Below are 24,770 nucleotides of genomic sequence, written 5' to 3' on the forward strand. Positions count from 1 at the left end.
TCTATAGAGTAAGTATTTGAAGGGGGGAGGGGCAGGGAGCAATGGAGAACGAAGTAGATTTGCAATTTAGTTAGATCCCTGGTGACTGAAAGAGATGAACACAAGGACAAGAAGATTGTAAAGCCACATCAAATCACTAGGAGTTCTAGAAATCAAAGCAGCACATAGTGGTTTGAAAATTTTTTGTTAGATGTTTTCACTGTAACAGTTTGCATTTCAGAGCAACTTGAACAGAACAGTCATTGCAGAAATGTGGAAAGAGTACAGGCTTGCCTTCTGAGTAACAGGTATTCGGCACAGCACGTAACATCTAATTGGCGTTCAAGATGACACACCAAGGTTGGTTAGGTGTCTCTCATTCCAGAAGTCACCATACGTGGGATCTCTAATGTTTGTATTTGGGGTTCTTAGCTCAGTTTCATTACACCTTTGATAGTTGAATATATTATAAACCAAACCCTCATTTCACTTTTGTTTACACTACCAAAGTGTGGTGCGGGGACAGTGATGAGGACCGAAAAGCATACCATCTGCAGTTCTAACATCACACTTAAAAGTCTAAAAGAGAGCATTTCTTCTTTACTGTTTTTTTTTTTTTTAAATAAATTTATTTATTTATTTTTGGCTAAGTTGCGTCTTCGGGGCTGCATGCGGGCTTTCTCTACTTGCGGTGAGCGGGGGCTCCTCTTCGTTGCGGTGAGTGGGCTTCTCATTGCGGTGGCTTCTCTTGATGCAGAGCACGGGCTCTAGGCACGTGGGCTCAGTAGTTGTGGCTCGTGGGCTCTAGAGCACAGGCTCAGTAGTTGTGGCGCATGGGCTTAGCTGCTCTGCGGCACGTGGGATCTTCCTGGACCAGAACTCGAACCCATGTCCCCTACATTGGCAGGCGGACTCCCAACCACTGCACCACCAGGGAAGCCCTTCTTCTTTTAAAACGTAACCTTCATGAGAAATGGGGGCTTGTCTGCCACATAATGGGCACTCGGTAATAATGGACGGATTAATATCCTCAAAATGCCGTGTGCAGCATAGATGTAGGCTGGGGCTTCAACATTGCCTATTGCTGCAAGGTGCTCTGGAAGTCTTAATTTTTTGTAACGTAAAAATGTTTTGTCAGATCTATGCCCTGATGATGTTATTTAACGGTTGATTTACAGTGATTCTTGTTGCCTTTTAAACATGTGGAAATGGATGACAATGAAAGCTGCTTGGAGTCTGATCATCGTGACTGTGGTGGTATTTAATGCCCAGCACAAATAAGAACCTGAATGGGTAAAAAAGCAGAGAGTATTTTAAAGGAGTCAGCGTTCCTTTACTTTGGTGAAATGGAGCTGAAGTTATACACAGTCCTCGTCGACTTTGCAACCTGCCCCTGATGGTATGGTTTGGGGAGGACACATCATGCCTGAGGTATTGCAAGATCCAGAATTACGGAGAGACAGAAAGACTCAGGATCAATGCCAGATTCTCTTTCGGCAGGCGAGTTTCCCAAGAGAAGTACTGCGCTGCATGATATTGTACCAGTGTGGTGTACGTGGTGGCAGAAATTATTCTTCAAAAAGGTGACTAGAGAGCAACAGATTATGGGGGGGGGGCAAGAGTGGTGTTATGCGGTGGCAGTAAGATAGAACTGCCGTAAATCTATTTCTCTCTCTTTCCAAGCCAGCTCTTATTTTAGACCGAGAGATTCAAAGCGGAGAGGCTGTCGCCTGGACTGACTCCCGGCGGTTTGGAAACGTTAGTTTCCCACGCCCCTTTGTATTCTGCCGGAAAAGGCGAAGCCCACTACAGTGGTCTGCCGAGTTCCGGCTTTTGTCCTTTTCGGTTCCCCATTGGCTGGGGCCGCCGAGGCCCCGCCTCCTTCCGAGGCCCTCTGGAGCCTTCAGCGAGAGGGCGGGGCTTTGTGACGCAGGCGTGACGTCCCCCAGAGGTATAAAAGACACTGCCAGGTGCGCGCGTTTCTCCAGGAGCCACCCGCAAGGTGGCAAGGAGGAAGCTATTTAGAGTGCAGCCGGAAAGGAGAAGGTGGGGCGAGTCTGGAGAAAAAGCCCACGGCCCTGCCGCAGTTAGGCCCTCGCAGTGGAGGGGTTGGTGGACGGTTCACGTGTCGGGAAAGGTGGCGGCGCCCGGAGTGGGAGGCCGGCGGGTGCACACACCGGCCAGTGAGGCAACCGCCGGCCAACGCGCGTGTCGCGGACTCAGGGGTACGGGGTCTGGGTCGGCGGGTCCGCCGCCACCACCGCTGAACTAGTCGGGGTGGAATCTGGACGCCCGCTCTCCCAGGTCTTTCTGCCCCCTCCACCAGGCCAGCCAAACGGCAAAACAAGCACAGACCCTAGCGTAGGTGTTTAGGAAGTTAGTGGTGGGTGCTGTTGACGTTTTCTGTGGCCCCGAAGCCCCTATTCTCGCATCTTCAGCCAGAGGCACCGTTTTCCTGCTCAGGCGTTACCCCTAGGTTAGTGGGTTTGGTGCGGGGTGTGGGGAATGTAAAATCTGTTAGTGTTTGACAAATGTGTTTTTGTCAAATACACAAGGAGAAGTTTGAGCAGAATTAATGAGCTGTCATTTGAAACAACCCTCAACGTCTGTACTCGTGACTTTATCCGTTGATGTAGTTGAGGATCGGTGTCCCAGCGTGTCCCATCTTGTCGAGGACAGCTCTTTGTAAGGAGCTGCGTCGTAGGATGCTCCGCATCCCTGCGGCCGGGGCCCTGAACGGCTCCGCACCATTCACAAAGCCTGGGGAGGGGGAGGGGTGCGGCAAATCGAGGATCTCTGCGTGGGCGTTCTCCCCATGGTCGGTAGCACCAACTGCTGATTACAGAATGGGTGTTTTGTTAGCTCCGTCGTGGCTACCAGTAAGCCACTATCAATCAAATCATGACCCATCTCTCAACTCGCACTGGGGTGCAACGGATGTACTTAAAAATACATGTGTATATATGTATATATGGATATATATATACACGTATATACGTCCATATACACACATATATATATATATAAAATATAAATGAAGTGAATATGTATCATCCATATAATTACCGCCTATGTCCCTTAACATTTAGCATGGGGCCCTGCTACGGGTGCACTACTGGTTTTTTAAAGATGGTTTAATTCAGTAAATCTCCTGTTGAATGATACTCTGATAGTAAGTTTTCATTAGGCGATCGAATACAGTGCCCTTCTCAAAGGTTTTGCTCTGGCGATATTTTTTCCTGACCTTTAGGAAGATGAAATGTGCTTTTAAAATATTCAGCATTTTACTATTAGTTGCTTTTTATTAGAGGTTGGCCTTTTGTGTAACTGCTGTAACTAAACTGTGCCCCTTGGCCCCAACAATATTGAGATATTGTTGAGGACATGGTTCATTATATCACACTATTCTTCTCTTTATGAGGACCCACAGGAGAAATTTCTCCTGGGTCTCAGTGCCCAGAAGAGCTGTGATTCTCCCAAGCAACTGATTTGGTTTTTTATCTCAGGAAACCTGAATCATTTAACCAACCATTTCCTATTATGTGATGGCTACTTGGTAATTCAGGGGGCTTGTCTTGGGACAGTACCTGTGGCTTCATCCTATTTTTCCTACCATACTTTTCCCCTTAACCACTGAACTGAGTTCCTTAAATATTTAATTTTCTTCTTTGTGTACATTTATAAGCCCTCTTAAATAATTTTTTAGAATGAAACAGGACACACATACACTGACACAGTTTAGGGTGGCAACCTCTGCAGCTAAGAGTTACAGGTAAGACTGTGCAATGCCCTTGGTACCACTTAAAATCCAGAAAGCCAAAAGAAGGGAGAGAGGAAAACTATGGCAGAGGTTAAGGGAAGATACGAGAAAAGAGGTATGGATGGTGGTGGGTGGTATAATACCACAAGTTACTACTCAGATGAATATTAAAAACAAAATTAAAGTTAAAACATGTATACTTAAGGATGATCTGTGTCCGGGGATATACTTAGAAAAGTGAGAAAAAATACATTTTCTTGTAGAAATTCTACTTTGTAACTCTATTTGATGAATGTATATAGAAAAGCCAGTTCCCATGTGGTTTGGAAGGCTGTTTCTTGGACGCAGATAAATGAGCTCGATTTATATTTCTTGACATTTTACTGCACAAAATATTTACTGAATTTTATAGAAACAGGTTTTGTTTGGTTTTTGTTCTTTGTTTTTAATATCATACTGGAGTTCCTGGCAGGGCTTTTCCCGTGGATTTCTTTAATAGTACTAGATTGCTCATCTGCACATAATAAGTTGTTGGTAGTATAGTTCTTTTTTAAAAAACTACTATTAACATTAGCCCATTTTACTAGAATAAATACCTAGAGATTAGAACTAAGGCTAGTGATTTTCATAGGAGATAGATTTGTTCTTAGAAGCTATAGTTAACTTGTAAATTTTTAATAAAAACCTTATATACTATTTATAAGACTTTGTGTTTCTTCATTACAGTTGAGATTACAGACATCCCGCCAGAATGATTTCTGCAAGGCCCAGACTTGTCGTACCTTATGGCCTCAAGACTCTGCTTGAGGGAGTTAGCAGAGCCATACTCAAAACCAATCCACCAAACATCACCCAGTTTGCAGCAGTTTATTTCAAAGAACTTATTGTGTTTAGAGAAGGTTTGTTACTGCTTTATAGATTTGTTGCTTTGAAAAAGAAAGCATTTTAAATTGGGAGTTTTATGTATCTGATTTCCTTTATTTCTTTAGGAAATAATTCTCTGGATGTAAAAGATCTTGTTAAACTATTTCATCAGATAAAAGGTAAGTACAGTAAGTAGTAATAGTTTAATAAAAATCTAGTTATAAATTATTGCATCATTCCTAGCATACATTTAAGCTTAAGAGTGATGCTCACAAATATTGTCTGTTTAAATAATTACACTGATGTTTAAGTAATCACACTGATGCTTTATTTTTATTATTGAATCAGTTTTTTAAAAAATCTGAGAACTGACATTTTGGAGGATTCTAAATTTTAAAATAGGAAACACTCTTCTTTTGCAAACCATTTGGTACAGTGAGACCTAGAAGAGTGTGTGTCAACTATGACTCAAGCCCTTTCCAATATGCCTGTCTTTGAATTCAATTTTGTGGTAATACTCAAATTATAATGAGATACATCACTTAGGAACACTGTAGAAACACTCTTCTTGGAAGATTATTTTAGTAGAAAAGGTTAATCACCCTTTTTTTTTCTCCCCATGATGGTTTAAGTGCAGTCCAGCTTGGAGGACAGGACATCGATTAGGTGTCACTAACCACCTTTTCTGTTCCAAGAGTCTCTTTATGTAGTGAAGAGATAAGTTTTTCATAGAAGGTGGTCTCTGGCCTGTCCCTGTGATGTAAGGCTGTATGTCTGCTTAGAAAAACTTGTTTTACGTGTATATGTGTAAATGTCTATCTTATGTGAACATAACAGCATGAAACTGAGTTGATGGAGGAGCAGTGAAGAAGTCAGAGGGGGAGAAAGGAAAAAGGTAAAGTTTACATTATGAACATTTGGGAAGATCAATATAAGCAAAGAGGATATATTAGTTAAACCCCAAGGACAGGCACACATATCTAAAAGAATGGTAAGCAAAGCTTTTGGAAGAATTTTGTGGAGAAAATGGTGACTTAAGGTGAGTGTGAGAAATAACTAAATAATGCTACATTGGCTGACCAACATTTTGAAGTGACCATAGAAAAAGTAAAGGTAGGATCCGTGAGTTTTGGCCACTTTTATTCTCTGCCACTGATGTTAATGGATAACATAGCCAAGATAGGGAGAAGTTAAGGGTAGACCTAGGAAGATGTAAAAATCATGAGGGTTTGGATCTACGGTGAAAGAGACTCCCAAAACAGAAAACAAGATTAAGAATAGCAAGAGTCAGCATTTCAAGGGGTAGGAGAGTGAATCACCGTGGTTTAGGAGTATTTTATTGTCTAGTCTGGGTGCTCCCCTGCAGGGTCCTGATGGCATTGTCAGCTTACCAAAGGAAAGAGGTCTGAGATTTGCTTACCACCAGCAGGACATACAGACAAATGCTGGAACACTGACCACTCTCCCCCTTCCCATGAGCCTGGTCTTCCAGGCGGTCAAAGTTATTATGGCCTTTGTACTTGTGTCCTTTATACCAGGAGCTATCTTTGAGACGACTGGCTGTGCAGGCTTGCTGTGTTTGAGAATGGTGATAAAGTCAGTGACTCTTTATCACTGACTCTTTATGGTTGTAGGTAACTAAGTGGTAGCCTTTGTGGCTAATCTGTTTACTGAAGACTATACCCACCATTCAGCTTAGCAAGTGGACTAAACTGCTGTGGATTTTGGTCCAGCTAGGGTAACATCTTTGAATCTCAGGGTTCAAAATTAACAGACTGAACTAATGGAGCAGCCATGCTCTCGATGGAGGTAAGGGGTAGGAGATACTGCTGCCTTTCTCCTCCAGTAACTGTAGATATCAAAGAAATTGACACAGTGTAGACTCCCAGTATGGCTGTAGAAACAGATCGCTCTTTAGACAGTAGAGCAGAAACGAATGTTGCCTGTTCTTCCCCAGAGAGTTGGGGAAGGTAACACAAGGTATAACCAGAAAATATATTCAGTGTTACAGTCTAGTATCAATTGGGCTCATTTTGTCTGCCTTTTATTGTCATGCCAAATGGCTTCTTAATGGACTTCTTCATTAGTACATATAGAATGGATAAACAACAAGGTCCTACTGAATAGCACAGGGAACTATATTCAATAAGCTGTGTTAAACCATAACGGAAAAGAATATAAAAAATAATATATAACTGAATCACTTTGCTGTACAGCAGGAAAAAAAAAAAAAAAAGACAGCACCAGTTATTAGAACTTGGTGATAGGAGCAAGAGCTAAACTACCATCCCTGATGCATTGGTCCCCACTCATCTCCCAGATATCAGATGTATCCCCCAAAGTTATTTCCAGCTGGTCAGTTTGCTGCCTAGCAGCATTACTACGAAGCTGCCCCTATGCATGGAAAGTATGGAGATAAGTATATCCTGCACATATCATTTATTTTATTCAAACCCTCCATTCTGGGATTTTTCCTAGAAGGAGCCCCATTTTTGGTAGGCCTCATCATAGGACCATTAGTGTTTACCCATCTCCCCATTGCATTCAAACTTTCTTGCAGAGGCAGGTGATGAAGGAGGGAAGAGGAAAAGAACCAGACACGAGAGCAACTTTTCTCACTTCTCTGTCATCTCTCATCTTTTCTCCCATTTTCCAGAGCCTGGCCTCTATCCAGGCCTCCATTGTGGCGTTTCACCCACATGTGCTCATTTCCGAAGCAGCTCATGTAAAACACTTTCTTGGATCCTCCTCTTGTATTTTTCTGCAACTTGATTAAGTAGGTCTTACTACTGGATGAATCAGTGAAAGCTTTTCTATTTCTCAGTCTTCTCAGGAGAGCTTCTTCACTAATCCACATGAATCATTGAGGGGATTTTAGAAACTCAGGCAATATTTTAAGGCAAAACTGTTGTCTCAAGTTCTACCACTTAGTATATCTAGGAAAAGAAGGAAGAAGTGGAATGGAATTTTTTGAGTAACTGTCTTGTCCTAGGCACTTACAATATATTTTGTCAATTAAGAGAACTTTATAAGGTAGGTAACATCACTACAACTTTACTCAAGAGAAATCTGATGCTTGGGAGTGATTAGATAACTTGTAAGTTTCTAAAATATTAATTGGTAGAGTTGGGATCTAAACTTAGATCTTCCTAGTGCATGAAGGTCTTCCTAGTAGTAGGACTCATTAGTAGGGATCACTAGGAGCCCTCTAGAAAAACCTTTAATTTTTGAACTCGGAGTGAAACCTCAGTTCTCTTTCCCCACATTATCTCCCACTTTTCACTTCTTCCTCCTGTCAGGAAGGAGTGTACTAATTCTGATCTTTTCACCACTCCACGAAGAGGGCAGTGGTTTCTCCACGAGAGTGGTAAGTGAGATCTCAACACCACTATCACCTTCCGTCCTCCTAAGCCTAACTGAGTCTAGTTTCTAGTGTTATTCCTGTCTTGACTTCCAACAGAGGCAGGAAATAGCCACCTCTTTTGAAGAATCAAGAAGGCCTAGCCCACCTAGATCCCCAACTGAGTTACCTGTTAACTTTTCTAACTGACCCTCGACGTTCTTGGCATGGCCATAGAGTAGTAATTAGAGTCACAAACTGCTGCTCATCACTGAGCCCAGTTTCAATTCTTATGTAGCACCGTAACAGTTATGCATATCATTAAATATTATCTTGAGTTATATATTCATATTAGATAGTCATAATATATGTTTTCAGTTTCTTATGCCAAATTCTATTTTTATGCCTTATAGAATTCATTACACATACTTGTAGCTATCCACTCATTAAAAAAACAAGAAATCGATTTCAGGACTATCCATACTAAATTTTACGAGGCTCTGGTGTACTCTGTACTTTCCTGGGCATTTTTTTCAAGTAAGGCTATACTGATTCCCTAAACAGGGATGAGTATTGTGTCAGAAGGACCCTCTTATTTCTGCAAGTCTTGTGTTTGCCTTGGCAGGGTGGTAATTTGTACCAACGTTAAGAATTTTCACTTTTTTTTTTTTTTTTACTTAAAAAAAAAGTTGCAGTGATTATCTGGCGACATTGTCGGGAGTGGGGCTTAGGTCCTTCGTGCTTTAATGATGTGGTAAGATTAATCACTTGGGGGAGTTGTCCATACTAAAGATCGCAAATAAATCACTGAGCAAATGGTATAGTCAAGAACTGGGGTCAGATTGTCAGACTACGGACAGAAACACAGGGTCAGGATTAAGAGAGGAGGGGGCCGGGGAAGAAGCAGATAAGTAAAACCAGGAAAGCTAGGATGGTAAACCAGGCTGCCAAGGTGAGGTCAGGAGCCACAAGTAGATGTCAGTTACATGAAGGAAGGACACCTTCCTCCTTAAGTATCTGACTCTGCTATCCAGAAACTCTGATAGCTCCATACTGTTCCAGACTCCTCAGTGTTGTAGGGGTACTTCTAAAAAATAGTAAATTACTATACTCTTGATTTCAGATGACCTCTATTTTTTTCCTGTTTGCTCTGCTGATCTCTACCCATTGAAGCATTAATTTACTGTAGGGAAAAGGTAAATATAGTCTGGAGCAAGGAAGTCATTACTCAGTATTGAGTTTCCAAAGTTCGTAATAAAAAAGCTAACACTTTAGAGTTTTGCAGGAGCCTGTTTTTTCTTGGAATTTCCAAAGCTGAGTTTTGATTTAAGACTTAACATGACCAGAATCAAGTTTTTACTTTATATAAGCCATAGAGGAGGGAGGAAAAAAGATAAGATATAAGGCCATTTCCTGCTACACAGGAAAGGGAAATGGAAAGTCCTTCTTGACAATGGGATTGTGGTGCTGGGGCGTGGGTAGTGCATGAAAAGTGCTAGGTGACATTGAAACTGGTGATAAGGAAGGTAGGTGGAATTTATGATCAGAATTCCCTAAGACTCATCAAGCACGTGGCTTGTTCTCTGCATTCCTGGGTGCTGTCTAGAAGAATGCATGCTTCTCAGAAGCTGAGTGGTTAGCATGGTACTGCCTTTAGCACATCACCTGCTACATTCAGCTCCTGCACTGTATCTGTCATGATCAGACATTCAGTAAATACTGGTTGAAGAAAATAATTACATTTGAAGCAATGGATTAGAAATAATGGAGAGTGTTTCTCAGATGAGACTGAGATAATATTTCTTGTGTCCTATGGCCTGTGTGTGGCTTTTAGTGGATCCAGATGTGTTTAGATTGTCCCAGAGTGCTGACCAGCAAGTAATCCAGATGGGAAAAGTGAAGTGACTCAACCCACTAATAGAGAGCTAAGTGCAAAATGTTGAAGCTGGGAATAAAATAAACTTTCAGCTAGGCCTTAATTGCTAAAGGACCAAATTAGGAAGGGAATCTCTCAGTCCTTCAGTGAAATAAGCACACAGGCCACACCTTTCACAAAGTAGAAACTTGAGTAGTAAATACAGTGAAGTCAGAGACTAGCACCCAGAACACAGGCAGTATGAGTTATGCCTCTACCAGAGGTAATTGAGAGCCAGCAGAGAAGGACAACATGTGGATCAGAGCCAGAGCTCACCACAGCACTCAGATTCCCTCTTCAGAAGTGGGGAGAACCTTTGAAAACAATACCCAAAAGGACTGAATAATAAACCCAAAGCGACTTTTAAACTGGTAGGGACAAATATTTTTAAGTAAGATCAAATAAATTTTGCCTTTGGGAAGTAAGCATTTTAATGCAATTTGAGATCAGCTAGAGAAAGTAAAGTAATGCTTTCTGGCATGTCTAAGTTATAGTAGGTAAATTTTGATCCCTTTATAAGACCATGGCATGCAAAGCTTTCTATGAGCTAAATCTATCCTACCTTTGCAATTATCTCTTATTTCATATCTTCACAGACCTTATGCACCAGACTGACAACTTGTCACTTTTTGAAAAAGTAATTTTGATTTTGATCATTTGATTTTGGCTTATGCTAACTCCCTCCAGGAGTTCCTTTCCCTCCCATTTCTTTCAAATCCTATATATCCTTAAAGTCCAATTGAGTATTTCATTTAACAAATATTTAAATTCCTATCCATTGCCAGATACTGTGCTAGGAGGAATTGAGAGGTTTCAGTTTCAGCTATGATGAAGTAGCTAATATTGGACTTACCTTCCTATCATAAATACCCATAAAAGCTGAAGAAATTATATAAAACAAAGTCTGGATTCTTGGGAAATGGGGTTCACAGAAATTGAGGCCCATATTCACCCCAGTGTCATTTTTCAAATTCATGGGCAGGAAAATAGAGGCCAAGCAGAGATTGGAAGTCTCTTCAGGAAGAGAGAACAGAGAAGCAGAGTTTGGAGCTACTAATGTCGCTGGGATTTGGGTGACAAAGCACCAGAGAGGAGGCATTTGCAGAGACGGATTCCCCAAAAGTCTGCAAAAATATTTCCTTTTTTTTTGTGGGGGGGCAATTCCTAAGCTGCTCATGTGTGGACTGTAAGGCTTGTGAAGGCTTAGCAGAGAAGAGCTGTTGGAAGACGGAAAGCTAGGTAGGGATTTCAGAAGTGGTACAGTGTTGGGGGAGGCTTTGGAGTTTGGGCCCAGCCAAAATGAAGAGACTTTTCTGAAACCCTGGCAATCCAGTTGAGACCCCAGGAAGGTCACACCCTAGGAATAAAGACAATCTGCTAGGAGTAAGAACAAAGCTGAAATGTGTCTATTTTAACAAAATGTAAAATGAAGTCTCAGGAGGATCAGATTTGCCATTATTAGAATAAGACCAACACCATTTAGAAGAAAACAATATAGTCAGAGTCTCTACAATGTGTCATTTACAATTTCCAGCATACAATTAAAAACTACCATTCATTCAGAGAAGTGGGAGGAAGTGACTAATAATTAAGAACTAAAACATAAAACACTCTGTAGAAGCAGACCCAAAGAAGATCCAAATATTAGAATTACTACATAAGGACTACATAAGATGGAGAACTTCAACAGAGTAAGAATCTTAAAATAAGAAACAAATGGTTATTTCACAATTGCAAACTAAATTTTTATTAGATGGCTTTACTAGCAGAAAACAGAATTAGAAACTAAAAAACCATGGCAATAGAAAATACCCAAATTGAAGTAAGAAGAAAAACAGTAAGAGTGTAAGACACATTTGTGAGACATGATCAAAGGGTCTAATATGTAATTGGAGTCAGGAGAAAAGAGTAGATGGAAAAATATTATTTGATTGAAAGACATCAACCTACAGATTCAAAAAGTTTGGTAAACCCACAGCAGTATAAAAACAAAGAAATCCATGCTTCAGTATATCATGGTCAAACTGCTGAAAAAGACAAAATCATGAAAACAGGCAGGGCAAAAAGGCACATTACTTTCTGGGGAATAATCAGACAAACAGCAGATTTCTTAACAAACTACAGAAGCCAAAAGACAATGGAATGACATCTCTACAGTGCTAAAAGCAAAAAGCTGCCAACCTAGAATGAATATATATCCAGTGAATATATCCTTTAAAAATGAAAGCAAAATAAAGAGATTCTCAGGCAGACAAAAGCTGAGAGAATCCACTGCCATCAGACCTGCTCTACAAGAAATACTTCTAAAGAAGTTTATAGGTAAACAAGAAATAAAAAGGGAACTTCCTAAATCTGATAACGTGTATGCATAAAAACTTACAGCTAACGTTATACTAAATGGTGAATTTTGAGTACTCTCCCATCAAGATTAGAACCAGAATAGATATGTCTGACATCACCATTTCTGTTCAACACTGTGCTGTAGGTTCTAGTCAGTGCAATAAGGTGGGGGCGGGGGGAAAGGTATACATATTGGAAAGGAAGAAGTAAAAGTACTTTATTCACAGATGACATGATATAGAAAATCCAAACGGATCACCTTGATAAATCTTAAGATAACATATTTAAATACCCAATGAGAAAATGGATATTAAAATGGATACATAATTCATAGAATAAAAACAGACATGGTATCTAAAAAGCAGCATATACCACAATCCCCCTCATTCACGTTGCTTTACAACTTTTTTTTTTTGCGGTATGTGGGCCTCTCACTGTTGTGGCCTCTCCCGTCGCGGAGCACAGGCTCCGGACGTGCAGGCTCAGCGGCCATGGCTCATGGGCCCAGCCGCTCGGCGGCACGTGGGATCCTCCTGGACTGGGGCACGAACTCATGTCCCCTGCATCGGCAGGCAGACCCTCAACCACTGTGCCACCAGGGAAGCCCTTTTCTTTTTTCAAGATTTAATTTTTTATTTAGTTTTGGCTGTGTTGGTTCTTCGTTGCTGTACGTGGGCTTTCTCTAGTTGCAGCGAGCAGGGGCTATTCTTTGCTGCAGTGCACAGGCTTCTCCTTGCGGTGGCTTCTCTTGTTGCAGAGCACGGGCTCTAGGCACACGGGCTTCAGTAGTTGTGGCTTGCAGGCTCTAGAGCACAGGCTCAGTAGTTGTGGCACACAAGCTTAGCTGCTCCGCGGCATATGGGATCTTCCCTGATGAGGGATCGAACCCGTGTGCCCTGCACTGGCAGGTGGAGTCTTATCCACTGCAGCACCAGGGAAGTCCCTGCTTTACAACTTCTAACTTATGCCTCATATTAGGAAAGTACTCAGCTGCAAGTAACAGAAAACCAATTAGCAGTGAAAAACAAGATATCTGGAAGTGCTGTTCATTCTGCTGCTGATATTATAATAATAAAGCATCAATTATCTAGGTTCTCTGCTTTATCATTCTTAGCATATTTTGTTTGTAGCCTCATGCCACTGCTCTAGGCATTATATCCATGTATAAATCAGGAAGGAGGAGGAAGTGGTGGCATAAATGATACTTTTTTCTTTCATTAAAAAAGTAAAATCTAAAAAGTCTAGCAGACTTCCACTTCTGTCCCATTGGCCAAGGGAGACTGATAAATTTTCTGATAAGGGAAATCAGAATGCACAGGGCTGGTTTACACCTGTACTCTGCAGGGGCTCTTTGGCATCTTGGATGGGGCAATTGTGCAGAGAAGGGGCACAATTGTGCAGAGAAGGGGCACACCTGCCCCTTCTCATTTAAGCTTAACAAAAATTACCTAAAAGCCACTGTATCCAATACATATTTCAGTCACTGCACTGATCACATTGTCATCTGTTTATGTGCCTCTAACCTTAATCAGACTGTACTATTTAGGAGATTCCCCAGTGTCTATCCCATAATAGGAATTAAGGATTGGTGACTAAAGAATGAATATAAGGAAGAGAAGAGAGGAAGGAGAGAAAAGAAACAGACCACCTACTTTATAGTCACTGGTGTTCATCATTCCAATCAGTTCAACACACAGTAGTTGGAATCTTTTTCTCTTTTAAACTTTTAAAACTATATGTACCTTACTACTTCAAATTCTTGAGTCCAAGCACTCCTGTGAGTTCCCCTCCTGCAGTCCTCTCCTCTCCCCTCTCCTATTAATCACTTCTCCCATCTCCTATTCTGTCCTGCTTCATATTCTCCTCTTGTCTGGGACAGCTTTCAGATTTCCCTTCAGTGCCAGAACATGCCTTTTTCCTTATTCTTCCCTGATCATGCCCCAAGCACCCCAAGTCTCCACGTGAGTTCTGCCTATTCCAAGAAATACTGTATGCTTGGAATGTATCTATCTGATTGGTTTCATGGAAAATCAGGATTCTACCGTGAGTTTTAATCAGTCATTTATTAAACTTAGAAAGAAATGTTTTAGAGGAAGAAGTGCCTTCAGTGATGTATGTAATTCTGAGAGTTCATGCAGTTTTTTGTTTTTTGTAGTTCAAGTGAAACCAGATTACTGACGTCATACTGAGTTCATCTTCATGAGGTTGACATGTAAGATCAACCTATAGCAAACCTAGTTTACAACTTTAAGAAATAGTTTTCTACACAAACATAATCTCAATGTTACAAGTCAGCAATCTTTGGAACTGTTAAACAGACCTTAAAACATTAGAGAAAAGCTCTTTACCTTTTGTAATAATAGATATCAACAGGAACGCAATATAATTATGTGATAACTTGTTTGTGTATGTTTGCTAACATTCTGTCATGTATTCTAAACAAAACCAAATGGTTCATCTAGTGCTTTACATTTTCAAAAACACTGTTAAAGCTTAAGGTATTTGATCTCAATTTAATGTTACAGTGATGAAATATATCTATTAAAAATAGTATATATGACATATATGTATGTATGTATATATACAAATACATATATTATAAATGGGAAAAAACACCCTGCATTTTATCATCCAGATTATGAAATTGCCAATTAATTTTCATCAAAGCTGATTTAAAGATGTGAGGCTTATAATTTTTAATTTGATATCACATTTCTAAACTTTTTAAACTAGGTGTTGATTTATTCTTTCCCCATTTATATGTGATTTACAGTTTATAGAACACTTTTAGGTGAATGACTCCATTTAATCTCTACAAAACCTCAGTGAGGTCAGAATTAAAATCCCCAGTTTGCACACCAGGAGGTTGAAGCTCAGAACCGTTGACTTGGCCATGCATCTATTCAACCACAGTCAGGACTGAACCCAGATCTTCTCATACACCTTTTTACTATGAAAAAGTTGTGGGGAAGGAAGCAATATCATAAATTCTCTGATGAGTTATGATTCATAATTATATAATGCTTTACCTTTCCAGAATGGTTATTTAATAGGGGACTTCTAGAGGCAAAAATACTAAACCTAAAGATTAAGCTCCTAGATATGATTCCAGGTACGACAAGCCTGTGAGATACTTTGAAAAGGGCAAGTGTCCCTTTCCACAGAAGCTGAATTCCTATCGTGTAAGTGATGTATCACATGAGTCCCATGCAGGCAATCTAGGGATTGCAGTGATCTAGTCCCTAAATTGGTTGGGTTCTTGAAAACTCTCAGGGGAAATAAATCATTACTTGGGGAATTTAGGTCCTTGTGGGGGAAAAGAGTGTTGTAGAGGCCTTGAACTGCTGTGTAGGTGTCTAGGTGAGTCTAGTGAGAAGTTGGGCTTGGGCTTCGTGGTGGCTCTCCTACCTTCACTGTTCCACGGGCCTCAAATTCCTTTAGCGGTGGGCTGCCTGACCTTGCCCTCGGCCTTCCCTGCCAGCCGGCCCCACTGAGGGCATCTCTCCCCACACTCTTGCCCCTCCCTCCAGGGGCAGCTGCTGTTCCTCGTTGCTGGTCCTGGGCTCTCGGGGCAGGGATTCTCTGACCTAGGTGGTCTTTGCACCAGGCATTGAGGATGGGGCTTTCTCAGTGTTCCTGTCAGTTGTCCGCTGCAATCTCTGCCTCGTATCTGTGGTCAGTCTTGAGCTAGTGTTTCCTGCCTCTGCCCCAGGGGTAGGAAGGAGCCCTCTGTTTGCTGTTGATATAGGATTCCCCTCTGGCCTTCTACCCTGCTTCCATCTTCCACAAAAGTGCCTGTGAGTGTGAACTTCTTGTGTCTGGAGTCCCAGACTATTCCAGACAGACATCTTAGCCCACATTTGGCTTTCATCAGTTCATTAAGATTTTGGCTGATACCTTACCAGCTGGTATGGTGGTGACGTTTCCAGGCCCTGCCACAGATGAGGGAGTTCTGTGGCCCTTCTCTCCTTGGAAGGGCTGGTTACTCTTTGGAAATCAGATTACTTGACTGCCTTGTGACTCTGCTCTCTGATGGGCGCATAGTTACCATTTTGACATTTATCTGGCTTTTCCTCATTGTGATGGGCAGACAGTTTGTGCAGCGTTATCTTAAGCGTAAGGCCAGGCTTATTTAAACAAAATTTCCCTTATTCCTCCAGCCGGAGGATATCTTTTCCTCCTCTGAGCTTCCATAGGTCTTAAATGGTACCCTTGTTAAGTACTTACACTTTTAACCTGTAATATCTGTATATCTTATTTCCCCTAAGCTTTATGAGGTCTTGTCCTAATAATTTTTCCATCCTCAACAATGCCTAGTGTACAGTATTTTACACACAGCACAAACAGTCAAGTGTATTAGTGGGTAAAGGGCTTTGACTGGAAATGGGTGGGGAAGTCCTGAGGAGGTGGCTGGTTAGAAAATGAGGTCATTGTTCTAGAAGCAGAGGGAGGTAAGAGTAGATGTGGCTTTTCTGTCTTTATGTAACTTTTCTTAGCATGTGAGCGTTTGTGTGGTATCCACGTCCAGAATTAGACACCTGATCCGAGTTTACAGAAAATCAGCCGCTAATGTAGGAGGAGACCCTGGAGGACACTGTTCTTTGGAAAAGAGCTGGACCCATGAAGACACGTTTCCAAAGTTTTGACTTGAAGCAAGTATGTTCTTGTAAGGCAAATTCTCCTCTTCCTGCAGATTTCATGATATTAGGTAAATGCTTCCCCAAAGAGAGAATCCTCAGTAAAGTAAGCAGATGTGAAAACGTCTGATGAGGTTAGACGTGTGAGTGACAAGCAGAACGCTGAGTGCAGAAGATGATGTTACAGCAGTTTTCTAGCTCTAGGGGTTTCTGTGTGTCATCAGTTGTCTTGACCTTCTAAGCCATGGTTTTTTTCCTCCTGCCTGAGGATCCACTGAGCCCTACTTCTGGAACCAGAGCTGTCTATCTGCTGCTCTTCTGGGTCAGTACTTCGGCTGCATTATCACACCTTACCAGCAGGTGCTACCACTTTTAGAATAGAAAACATGACGTTTCCTAATGTAAACGTATTCTATAGTCCCCTAGTTTTCCAATTCATTAAGTTGAACTTTATATACCAATTTTCTTAAACTGAAGAATGCCTTTAATCATATGACAGCATTTGTTTCATTACTAAGCTATGAAGTGTTTTTTTCTTTCCCCAGTTTTGTGTGGAAGTCTGGATCAGGAGCTTTGTCCATGGACGTTTTCAGCTTACTTTTAGGCAGTTATCATCTTTCCCCTGACGCTGACCAGCTGAAGGTGGTATCTGAGTGTTAGAGTCACTTATTTCTAAGGAACTGAACCGAGTTGTCTTTTGAGTGGATAAGGACAGGAAGGTTTTGTTGCCCACAGTGAAGTTACCGATGTTGGAAACTAAAGCAAAACTCTTTTGTACTTGCGTATATATTGACATTTGAATGCTCAACCTATGCTTTCTTCATAATTCCTTTTTTGGGGAATAAGTACTTATTAACCCATCTAACTCATTTTTTTAGGGGAGAAGTGGTCAGAAGGAATGGCACAAGAGAAGAAACCAGAATGTGTGAAAGAGCCAGAAAGAACATCTACAGTTTCCCAAGAACCTAAACGGATGGAAAAATCTACGGACACAGAGGAGGACAACATAACTGCACCGCAGTTTAGCAACAAAACCACGCAGTTCCCGTCGGTTCATGCTGAGCTGTTCTCAGAGCCTGAGGGCGCCCCTGAAGCAGCTCGTGCTCCTTCGAAACCGACCGCCCCTGAGAATGCCACCCCGGCCTCACCGCCGTCGCCAGCAGCTGTCTCACCCGAGCTGGCCTATGTCCCTGCTGACCCAGCTCAGTTTGCTGTTCAGATGTTAGGTAATGTTTCTCCGGTTCATTCGGATCACTCTGAAATTTTAGTGGTGGACGTGGCAACAAGTATGCCCGTTTTTCCCGAGGAGATGCTGAGCTCAGAGGCTGCTGAAGATGATGTGGTGGCCACTCCTGTGCATTCTGGAGAGATGGCAGCAGTGCAGGTTCTGAGCGAGACATCTGTCCATGTAGATTTGGGTCCTAAACCTAAACACCATAAGGCTGAACCACCAATGGCTTCCTCATTCCCCTTGCAGGATGAACAAGAACCTCCTGCTTACAGTCAAGCTCCTCAGGTCCCTTTGCAGGCTGCTATTGAGGTGACATCCACCACGCACATAGCATCTATCGATAAAGATGAGCCTGTGATCGAAGGAGCTACTAATGTTGAGCAAATACTGGAACAAACGGTTATCCCCTTTTCTGATCATGTTGCTTGTCTTAAAGGAAATGAGCAGTCACCACCCCTTAGTCCCATACTTGTAGTAGGCGAGACAGCCTCACACGGGTCTGAAAAATCTGTGGGTTCTGCAAACTTTGTGCAGTTGGAGAGTGCAAAATATGACTCCTCAGTACATGTGGAGGCAGACGGCTCTGCCACAACAGTGAGCTCTGAAATATCTGTGCACATTGAAGTGGACATCTTTGCGCTCGCCCCTGGCAGTGCTGGGCAGGAGGACTCATGGGAAAACCGTGCGTCCCAGGAGACGGAGGTCAAACCCGCGCTCTCAGGGGAAGCCGCACAAGTAGTGCGCTCAGGTGCGTCCGTAAGATCATCTAGTGGCCCCCAACCTCCTGTTCCAGGTCTTAATGAACCAGAAATCGAACCAGAATGAGAAGTAGCACCTAAACAAGGTTTGACGGAGCCAGGTAAGATAATTACTTACAAAACTAAAAACGGTGCTTCCAGTGACATCTATATTTCAGGTGACCATCGAGGTAGGCTCCCTGCAGACTGGTCAAAAAGCTTTGTTTTTAGTAGTAGTTAAAATGCCAAACCTATTTAAAGACTTTGTTGTATCTGAGATTTTACTCTTACGAGATGAGTGATTTTAAAGCAACATCACCACTGCTTGGCCTCAAAGTTCGGTCATCTAGCACTTTCGTGTTGTTTTGGACATACTGTGTGGTGAAAAATGGTAGCGCCTGTTGTCAGCTGCAAAACACGTTCACGTGATCTGGATACTCCTGCAAAACCGTAACTAAGGGGTGTTGGTTTGAAATCCCTCACCTGTAAAAGTAAAATCAGATGACAACAAAGTATTTACACAGGCGACGGCATTAAAAACATGAAAGAAATGGTGGTGCGTTTGACTGCTTTTGCGCTGAGGCGGGAGAACTCTGCAACCTGGTCTGGGGGCTGGTCAAGCCCTGACGTCCCGCCTGGGAGCTTCCCGCAGCTGAGGGAGCGGCTTCATAGCTGGATGGCGAGAGGAAAGGTCAAGCTGAAGTTCTGTCACCCAGGGGAGCGGGAAGGTAGCAGCAGCGCAAGGATGGGCGCGGCGAAGCCGGCCGGCTCCTTCGTCGGCTCCCCGACAGGCGCCCACACCAGGCTGCTTTCTGGCTGCTCAACTATCACTACCGCTTTCCTGTGACACAGACACGGTTTGACCTCCCATCTCGATCTAATTACGGCATTTGGTCTGCTCACCCTCCCACTCCATCTAGGCAAGTGCAGCGGCCCTTATCCGTTTAGGGAGGTGGGACGTGCAGGAGCCAACCCCACCATTCCTTTTGCAGAAACTCTCTCACCCCTGACTCTTACCAGAGCCAGAATGATAAAAAAGTGTTACCACAGCAGGTGTTTAGAGATCAAATTCTGTCTGGCAGTGTGACAGGGATTCTGCGCAGCTGAAAAGGCAGAGGGCAGTGTTGGAACGTAGTCGGTGGGGCTGGCATTACACTTGTGGTCTAAGCAGCACTTCCATCCCAAGTTACTGTTCTCAAGTGCTTCACTATTTCCAAAGCACTAAGGGTATTTCACAAAAGCCTGAAGACTGGGCTCGTGCATATTTTTAATTAGCTTCCAGAACTATCAGCTGAAAGCATCTGAAGCTATTGAAAACACAGCTTAATTGTGTGCATAGTGTTATTTTCTTTTCTGGGGAAGAAAACAAAGCTGCACTAGGGATACGGGCCGTGTTCAGAGGGTGACTCAGCACAGCTGGGCCAAGTGCAGCTCCTCCATCAGGAACCTTCTGGGACTCGTTCTCCAAGACGGCACTGTCTTCAATTAGGCAAGTCTAACTTGACATGGTAGATGCCTTGGTGTAAGTAGACGGATGGCCCCCCGAGACCTCTTTTTACTTAAAGATCCACTGTGCGACCAACCAGCCTTCTACTGCCACCCAGGACCTATGATTTCAAGCCTTGCCGAAGAGGGAGCCGTGCTCTCAGGTTCCGAGTCCTAGGTTAGGTGATGTTTCGTGTGTAGTGACAAGCTGATGGGAGACGATGCCGCCTGCAAAGGGCCAGAGGTCCTTGATCATGTGATCAAAAGATGACACGTAGTGCTGACTTCTTCCGTAAAGAGAACCATCAATCACTATGCAGACACATCAGTGCTTTTTTTAATGCTTTTTTCAATGGCTTAACACACTCTTCAGTTGATTTTTTTGGTAGAGCCAGAATTGTTGATTCTCCATTTCCTCTGAGGACCCTGCAGAAGCCATGTCTAAAGTTAAGTTCCTAGAAACAGCAACTTAGAATGAGATTGCTTCTCAGCCACAACCCTAGTGTCCGTGCCGCTGGCTATCACAACACTGTTCTCGTTTTCTGACTGTAGAGAATCTCTCCTTTCACATTACCAAACACAATTTATTTAGCACTCTCTATAGCATGCTTTATGGCACATATTACTACAGCTGTTTATATGTAAAAAAACACTTCTGTGCATAGCGCCTGATACAGAGACCAAATCTTTAACACCTGCACATGTTTTTTTTTATAGCAATAGCAGCAAGCGAAGCAGGACAACCACCACCATATTCTAACATGTGGACCCTTTATTGTCTAACTGACATGAGTCAACAAAGTCGCCCGTCACCACCACCTGCACCTGGGCCTTTCCCCCAAGCAACCCTCTATTTACCTAATTCTAAGGAGCCACAGTTTCTGCAGCACCCACCAAAAGTTGCTTCTCCAACTTCCGGGATGATGGACAGCAAGACGACCAGTGCCCCGCCTTTCATTTTAGTGGGCTCAAATGTTCAGGAAGCACAGGACTGGAAGCCTGTTCCCCAGTCAGATGCCTTGAAGAGATACACTGCAGTGCAAGTCCCCATTGCTGTTCCTGCAGATCAGAAATTCCAGAAACACACCCCCAATCCCCAGAATGCTAATCCTCCTACAAGTGGACAAGATGTCCCCAGACCACAAAGTCCAGTTTTTCTTTCTGTTGCTTTCCCGGTAGAAGATGTAGCCAAAAAACGTTCAGGATTTGGTGACAAAGGTACTCCCTGTGGAAGTTACGGTATCGCTGGAGAAATAACTGTGACAACTGCCAATGTTCGCAGAGCAGAAACTTGAAACTGGCAGGTAAATTCTCTTCCCATGATATGGGGGCCTTAACACACTTGAGTTTTCAAGCAGGTTGATCTGTTGACCTAGAGACTGAGGTATTTTAAGACACTGAATTGAGACACGCAGTGAGCGGGGGGTGCGCTCGGATCCGACGTGGTGATTGCCCCCACCTCCCTACCACGTTACTACTCAGCGCACGGCAGGCGCACTGCGCCGCAGTGACGCACACCAAGGGTCTGGTGCCTAAAACACATAACCAAGCAACCAACTCAGCTACCTCTGAATACCTGGCGCTGTGTTTAGCCCTGCAGACGATGCCAAAGGGATGGATTAACATAAAGACAAGACAGTCTCATGTGGGAATTTTATAATCTAGTTGGCAGGTTTAAGGGGCGGGGAGGACAAGGTGAGAGATTATATACGGAGCACCCAGTCAGTGCGGTAAGTCAGTGAATACTTACAGCAGAATGGATAGGTTGGAAACACATTGATGAGCTAAAGGGACAAGTGGTGTTAACCACAGATAAGTTTTTATCACTCACAAATCATTAAAAAATTTTTATTCGACCAGTACTTACTACCACACGTCTGACGGACAAAAGCTAGATTTCAGTTTTAGGCAGGTTCAAGTACCACAGTTAGTTACCATACTTAAGGAGACTTTTGCAAATATCTTAGGACTATGAGCATTTACCTACTCCCACCCTTTAGACTTCTAGTGGAACTGTCAAAATGGCCGTTTTGGGCATGAGGTGCTAGGATATTTTAGTGCACATGCACAGATAACATAATTAAGAGCTTAGCAGGAGAGCAGGCTAGAACTTGCATTTCTGATCATCCACTCGTTTTACATGTTCAGTTTTATGATTAAACAAGTCACTATTTACATTATTCCTAACAGGTGCCGAAGATGACACTGTTTGAGCTGACCTTCACGGTGGAGTCTGCCACCGAGCGTAATATATCAATAAACTTCATGCAAGCATAAAACCTTGTCGCCTTGCTTATTTTATAATTTAGGCGGTGTACAAACATCTAAACACAACAGGTCCTAAATATTTTCAGACTTGTGATATGACACAATAGCATTTTCCAATGCTCATATACATTGTAAAAAAAAAAAAACTTTCCACTCTAGCAATTTTCTACCAAGGTATTCCACTTAATAATTCTGTATTTGGCATTCACACCAAGTGAAGACAGTGGCACCTTGCTCTAATAAATACTGTATTTACCCAGAGAACAGTGAGTGCTAACTGCCTACTTAGCACGTGAGCCCGGGGGTGAGCTCTGGCCCTGGGGACCGTGGCAGCACAAGGACTTACTTTCGTGTAAGGACACCTGACAATTTGGCATCCTATTAAGTGCAGCATTAGAATATTTCAAAGTTTAAAAGAGACCACACTGTTTTGAACATTCTAAAGCCTTTATTTAGCATCAGGTAGATTATTTCATTGTAACACTTGTTAACTTCAAGACAGCCATTAAAATAACTTACTGGCAGCTACCTAAGGCCCCCTGGAGCAATATCTCAGTCTGGGGTTGGGTAGATAAATACCGTAAGATTAATGTACCCCAATTAAAGGGGCAAAGCTACTGTACAAGTAGGTCTCCACACGTATCTTAAGTACACAGGTGCCTTGCAAACTTGAAATGCACAAGACCTCCTTTTATATAGTCTGATACTTATAATACATGAGTACAACTGAATTTCTCTGGTGGCATTTGCCACTGGGAGTTGAAGCATTTAAAAAGGTTTCTCATTATGTAATGATGGTGACTAAAATCTATATTTCTGGGGTATTTTTGTGAATTGCTAGGTTTTATACCTATTTTCAATTCAAACATGTACAACTCAAACATTTTAATTCTAACGACATTAGAACATTGTAAAAGTAAAATCAGAGCACTAAAATAAGCAAACGAAATACCTTTTCCAGTTTAGAATTTTCAAATCAGGAATCTCTCTTCTGAATACTCAGGCATCGTTTTTCTTTTGAGAGGTGGGAAGGGGTAAACTTGAGAGGATTAGTAAGAAGAAAAGCCGTCTTCTCAATGCAGTCTTTACAAGATGGCATAACCTCTATATCTGAGCATATAAACATCATATAGGAGAATTCTAAACATTTCGAAGTTAAATCTAAAACATTCAAGCATGACAGCCTAAAAATATTCAAAATAACTTGATTTGGGTTACTATATAATTCCATAAAGCTAAAGTTACATTTAGGTATAAGCCTTCAGTGAATACGGCAACAGCAACCATCAAAAAGCATATTCTCCAACAGTTTCCCATACCTCTAGATAAAACAGTATTCCAAATAAGCGTGTCGGGATAGCAAAATTACCCATTCTTCCAAAGACTTTCATCACCAGTATCCACCTTATGCCCTACTTTTGTTGGGTGAAATGCAAGTTATCATGGGAGGATTTTTTTCTCTTTTCAAAAGATGAGTAGAAATCAAAGAAGAAAATTTTAAAACACAGGTTTAAGTCTTATCTGTAGATTAGCCAAATGCCCCAACTTGTCTATGTTTTAATAGATGTCAGGCAAATTGAAGTAGTTTCTGTCCCAGTAGCTGCCCGAGTAAAGCCAGTCCTGGGCTCCGCTGTAGGGATTAGGGCCTTGATGGAACCACCTGTTTAAAGAGGAAAGACAACAGTTATGGGGGAAACTCTTCCCGATCACAGGGTCCCTGCTGCTTCACTAGCTTGCAGACTCCCCTACTGCAGCGATTCACTTTGTCCTGTGAGTCAGGGATTTCCGAAGAGACTTTAAAGTGCTTTTACAGAGCACATATATAGAATAATTTTCCGAAATATGTAATGAGACCACCCAAAAGGTTTAAGGATTTTCCACAGCATTCAGCAACAGTACTTGTCTAATTGTTCACCTAGGCCCATTCCTTAAAAGCATTCTATTAAGCAATGGGGAATAAGGCATTAGAATACAGAAATTAACTTTTACCACTTACCTACAGTAACACGAAGGTGCCTGATTCAGAGTAAATGCCACCTCACCACCAAACTCTTAGTTTCATTTTACAAAGGAGGAGCTCAATGTCAGAGAAGTTAAATAACTTGCCCAAGCTAGTCACTGATATCAAAGTTGTTAAAGACCATGATTTGTCAAATATACTGTTACCCATAATCCACTGAAATTAATCTGATCCAGATCTTCCTGGGTCTTCAT

The 24,770-nt window shown here is 42.2% G+C and overlaps 2 protein-coding genes across 12 annotated transcripts in view; one reads left to right on the forward strand and one right to left on the reverse strand.

Moving 5' to 3' along the window:
• Positions 1–866: 866 nt before the first annotated feature.
• CABYR (calcium binding tyrosine phosphorylation regulated) lies at positions 867–22,567 on the forward strand. 11 transcript variants are annotated; one of them, XM_027127630.1, is made up of 7 exons: positions 868–1,562; positions 1,663–1,930; positions 4,466–4,638; positions 4,729–4,782; positions 17,714–18,814; positions 21,468–21,592; positions 22,479–22,567. In XM_027127630.1, exons 3-6 carry the CDS (start codon positions 4,491–4,493, stop codon positions 21,581–21,583), a joined length of 1,419 nt encoding a protein of 472 aa, XP_026983431.1. In that variant the 5' UTR covers positions 868–1,562; positions 1,663–1,930; positions 4,466–4,490; the 3' UTR covers positions 21,584–21,592; positions 22,479–22,567. The 11 variants fall into 11 exon arrangements, with proteins under 11 accessions (XP_026983432.1, XP_026983431.1, XP_026983423.1 ...); XM_027127622.1 differs by having other exon boundaries at positions 873–1,562; positions 21,006–21,592; XM_027127625.1 differs by having other exon boundaries at positions 873–1,562; positions 1,667–1,930; positions 21,006–21,592.
• The window catches only part of OSBPL1A (oxysterol binding protein like 1A), a 210,704-nt gene continuing 208,501 nt past the window's right edge, over positions 22,568–24,770 (reverse strand). The window contains exon 29 of the mRNA XM_027127621.1: positions 22,568–24,216. Within this exon, the coding sequence (XP_026983422.1) occupies positions 24,114–24,216 (103 nt within the window). The 3' untranslated portion in view covers positions 22,568–24,113. The remainder of the gene's footprint in view (positions 24,217–24,770) is intronic.

This window comes from Aethalodelphis obliquidens, unplaced genomic scaffold, assembly GCF_003676395.1.
Source record: "Aethalodelphis obliquidens isolate GAN/ISIS:26980383/991018 unplaced genomic scaffold, ASM367639v1 scaffold32, whole genome shotgun sequence".
Classification (NCBI taxonomy): Eukaryota; Metazoa; Chordata; class Mammalia; order Artiodactyla; family Delphinidae; genus Aethalodelphis; species Aethalodelphis obliquidens.

Bases quoted from the DNA above. Each gene is read 5' to 3' on its own strand.
- CABYR (XM_027127622.1), top strand. From the start codon at position 4,491: ATGATTTCTGCAAGGCCCAGACTTGTCGTACCTTATGGCCTCAAGACT. The intron at 4,639-4,728 runs GTTTGTTACTGC...TTATTTCTTTAG, and splicing joins ACTTATTGTGTTTAGAGAAG to GAAATAATTCTCTGGATGTA. The intron at 4,783-17,713 runs GTAAGTACAGTA...TCATTTTTTTAG, and splicing joins ACTATTTCATCAGATAAAAG to GGGAGAAGTGGTCAGAAGGA.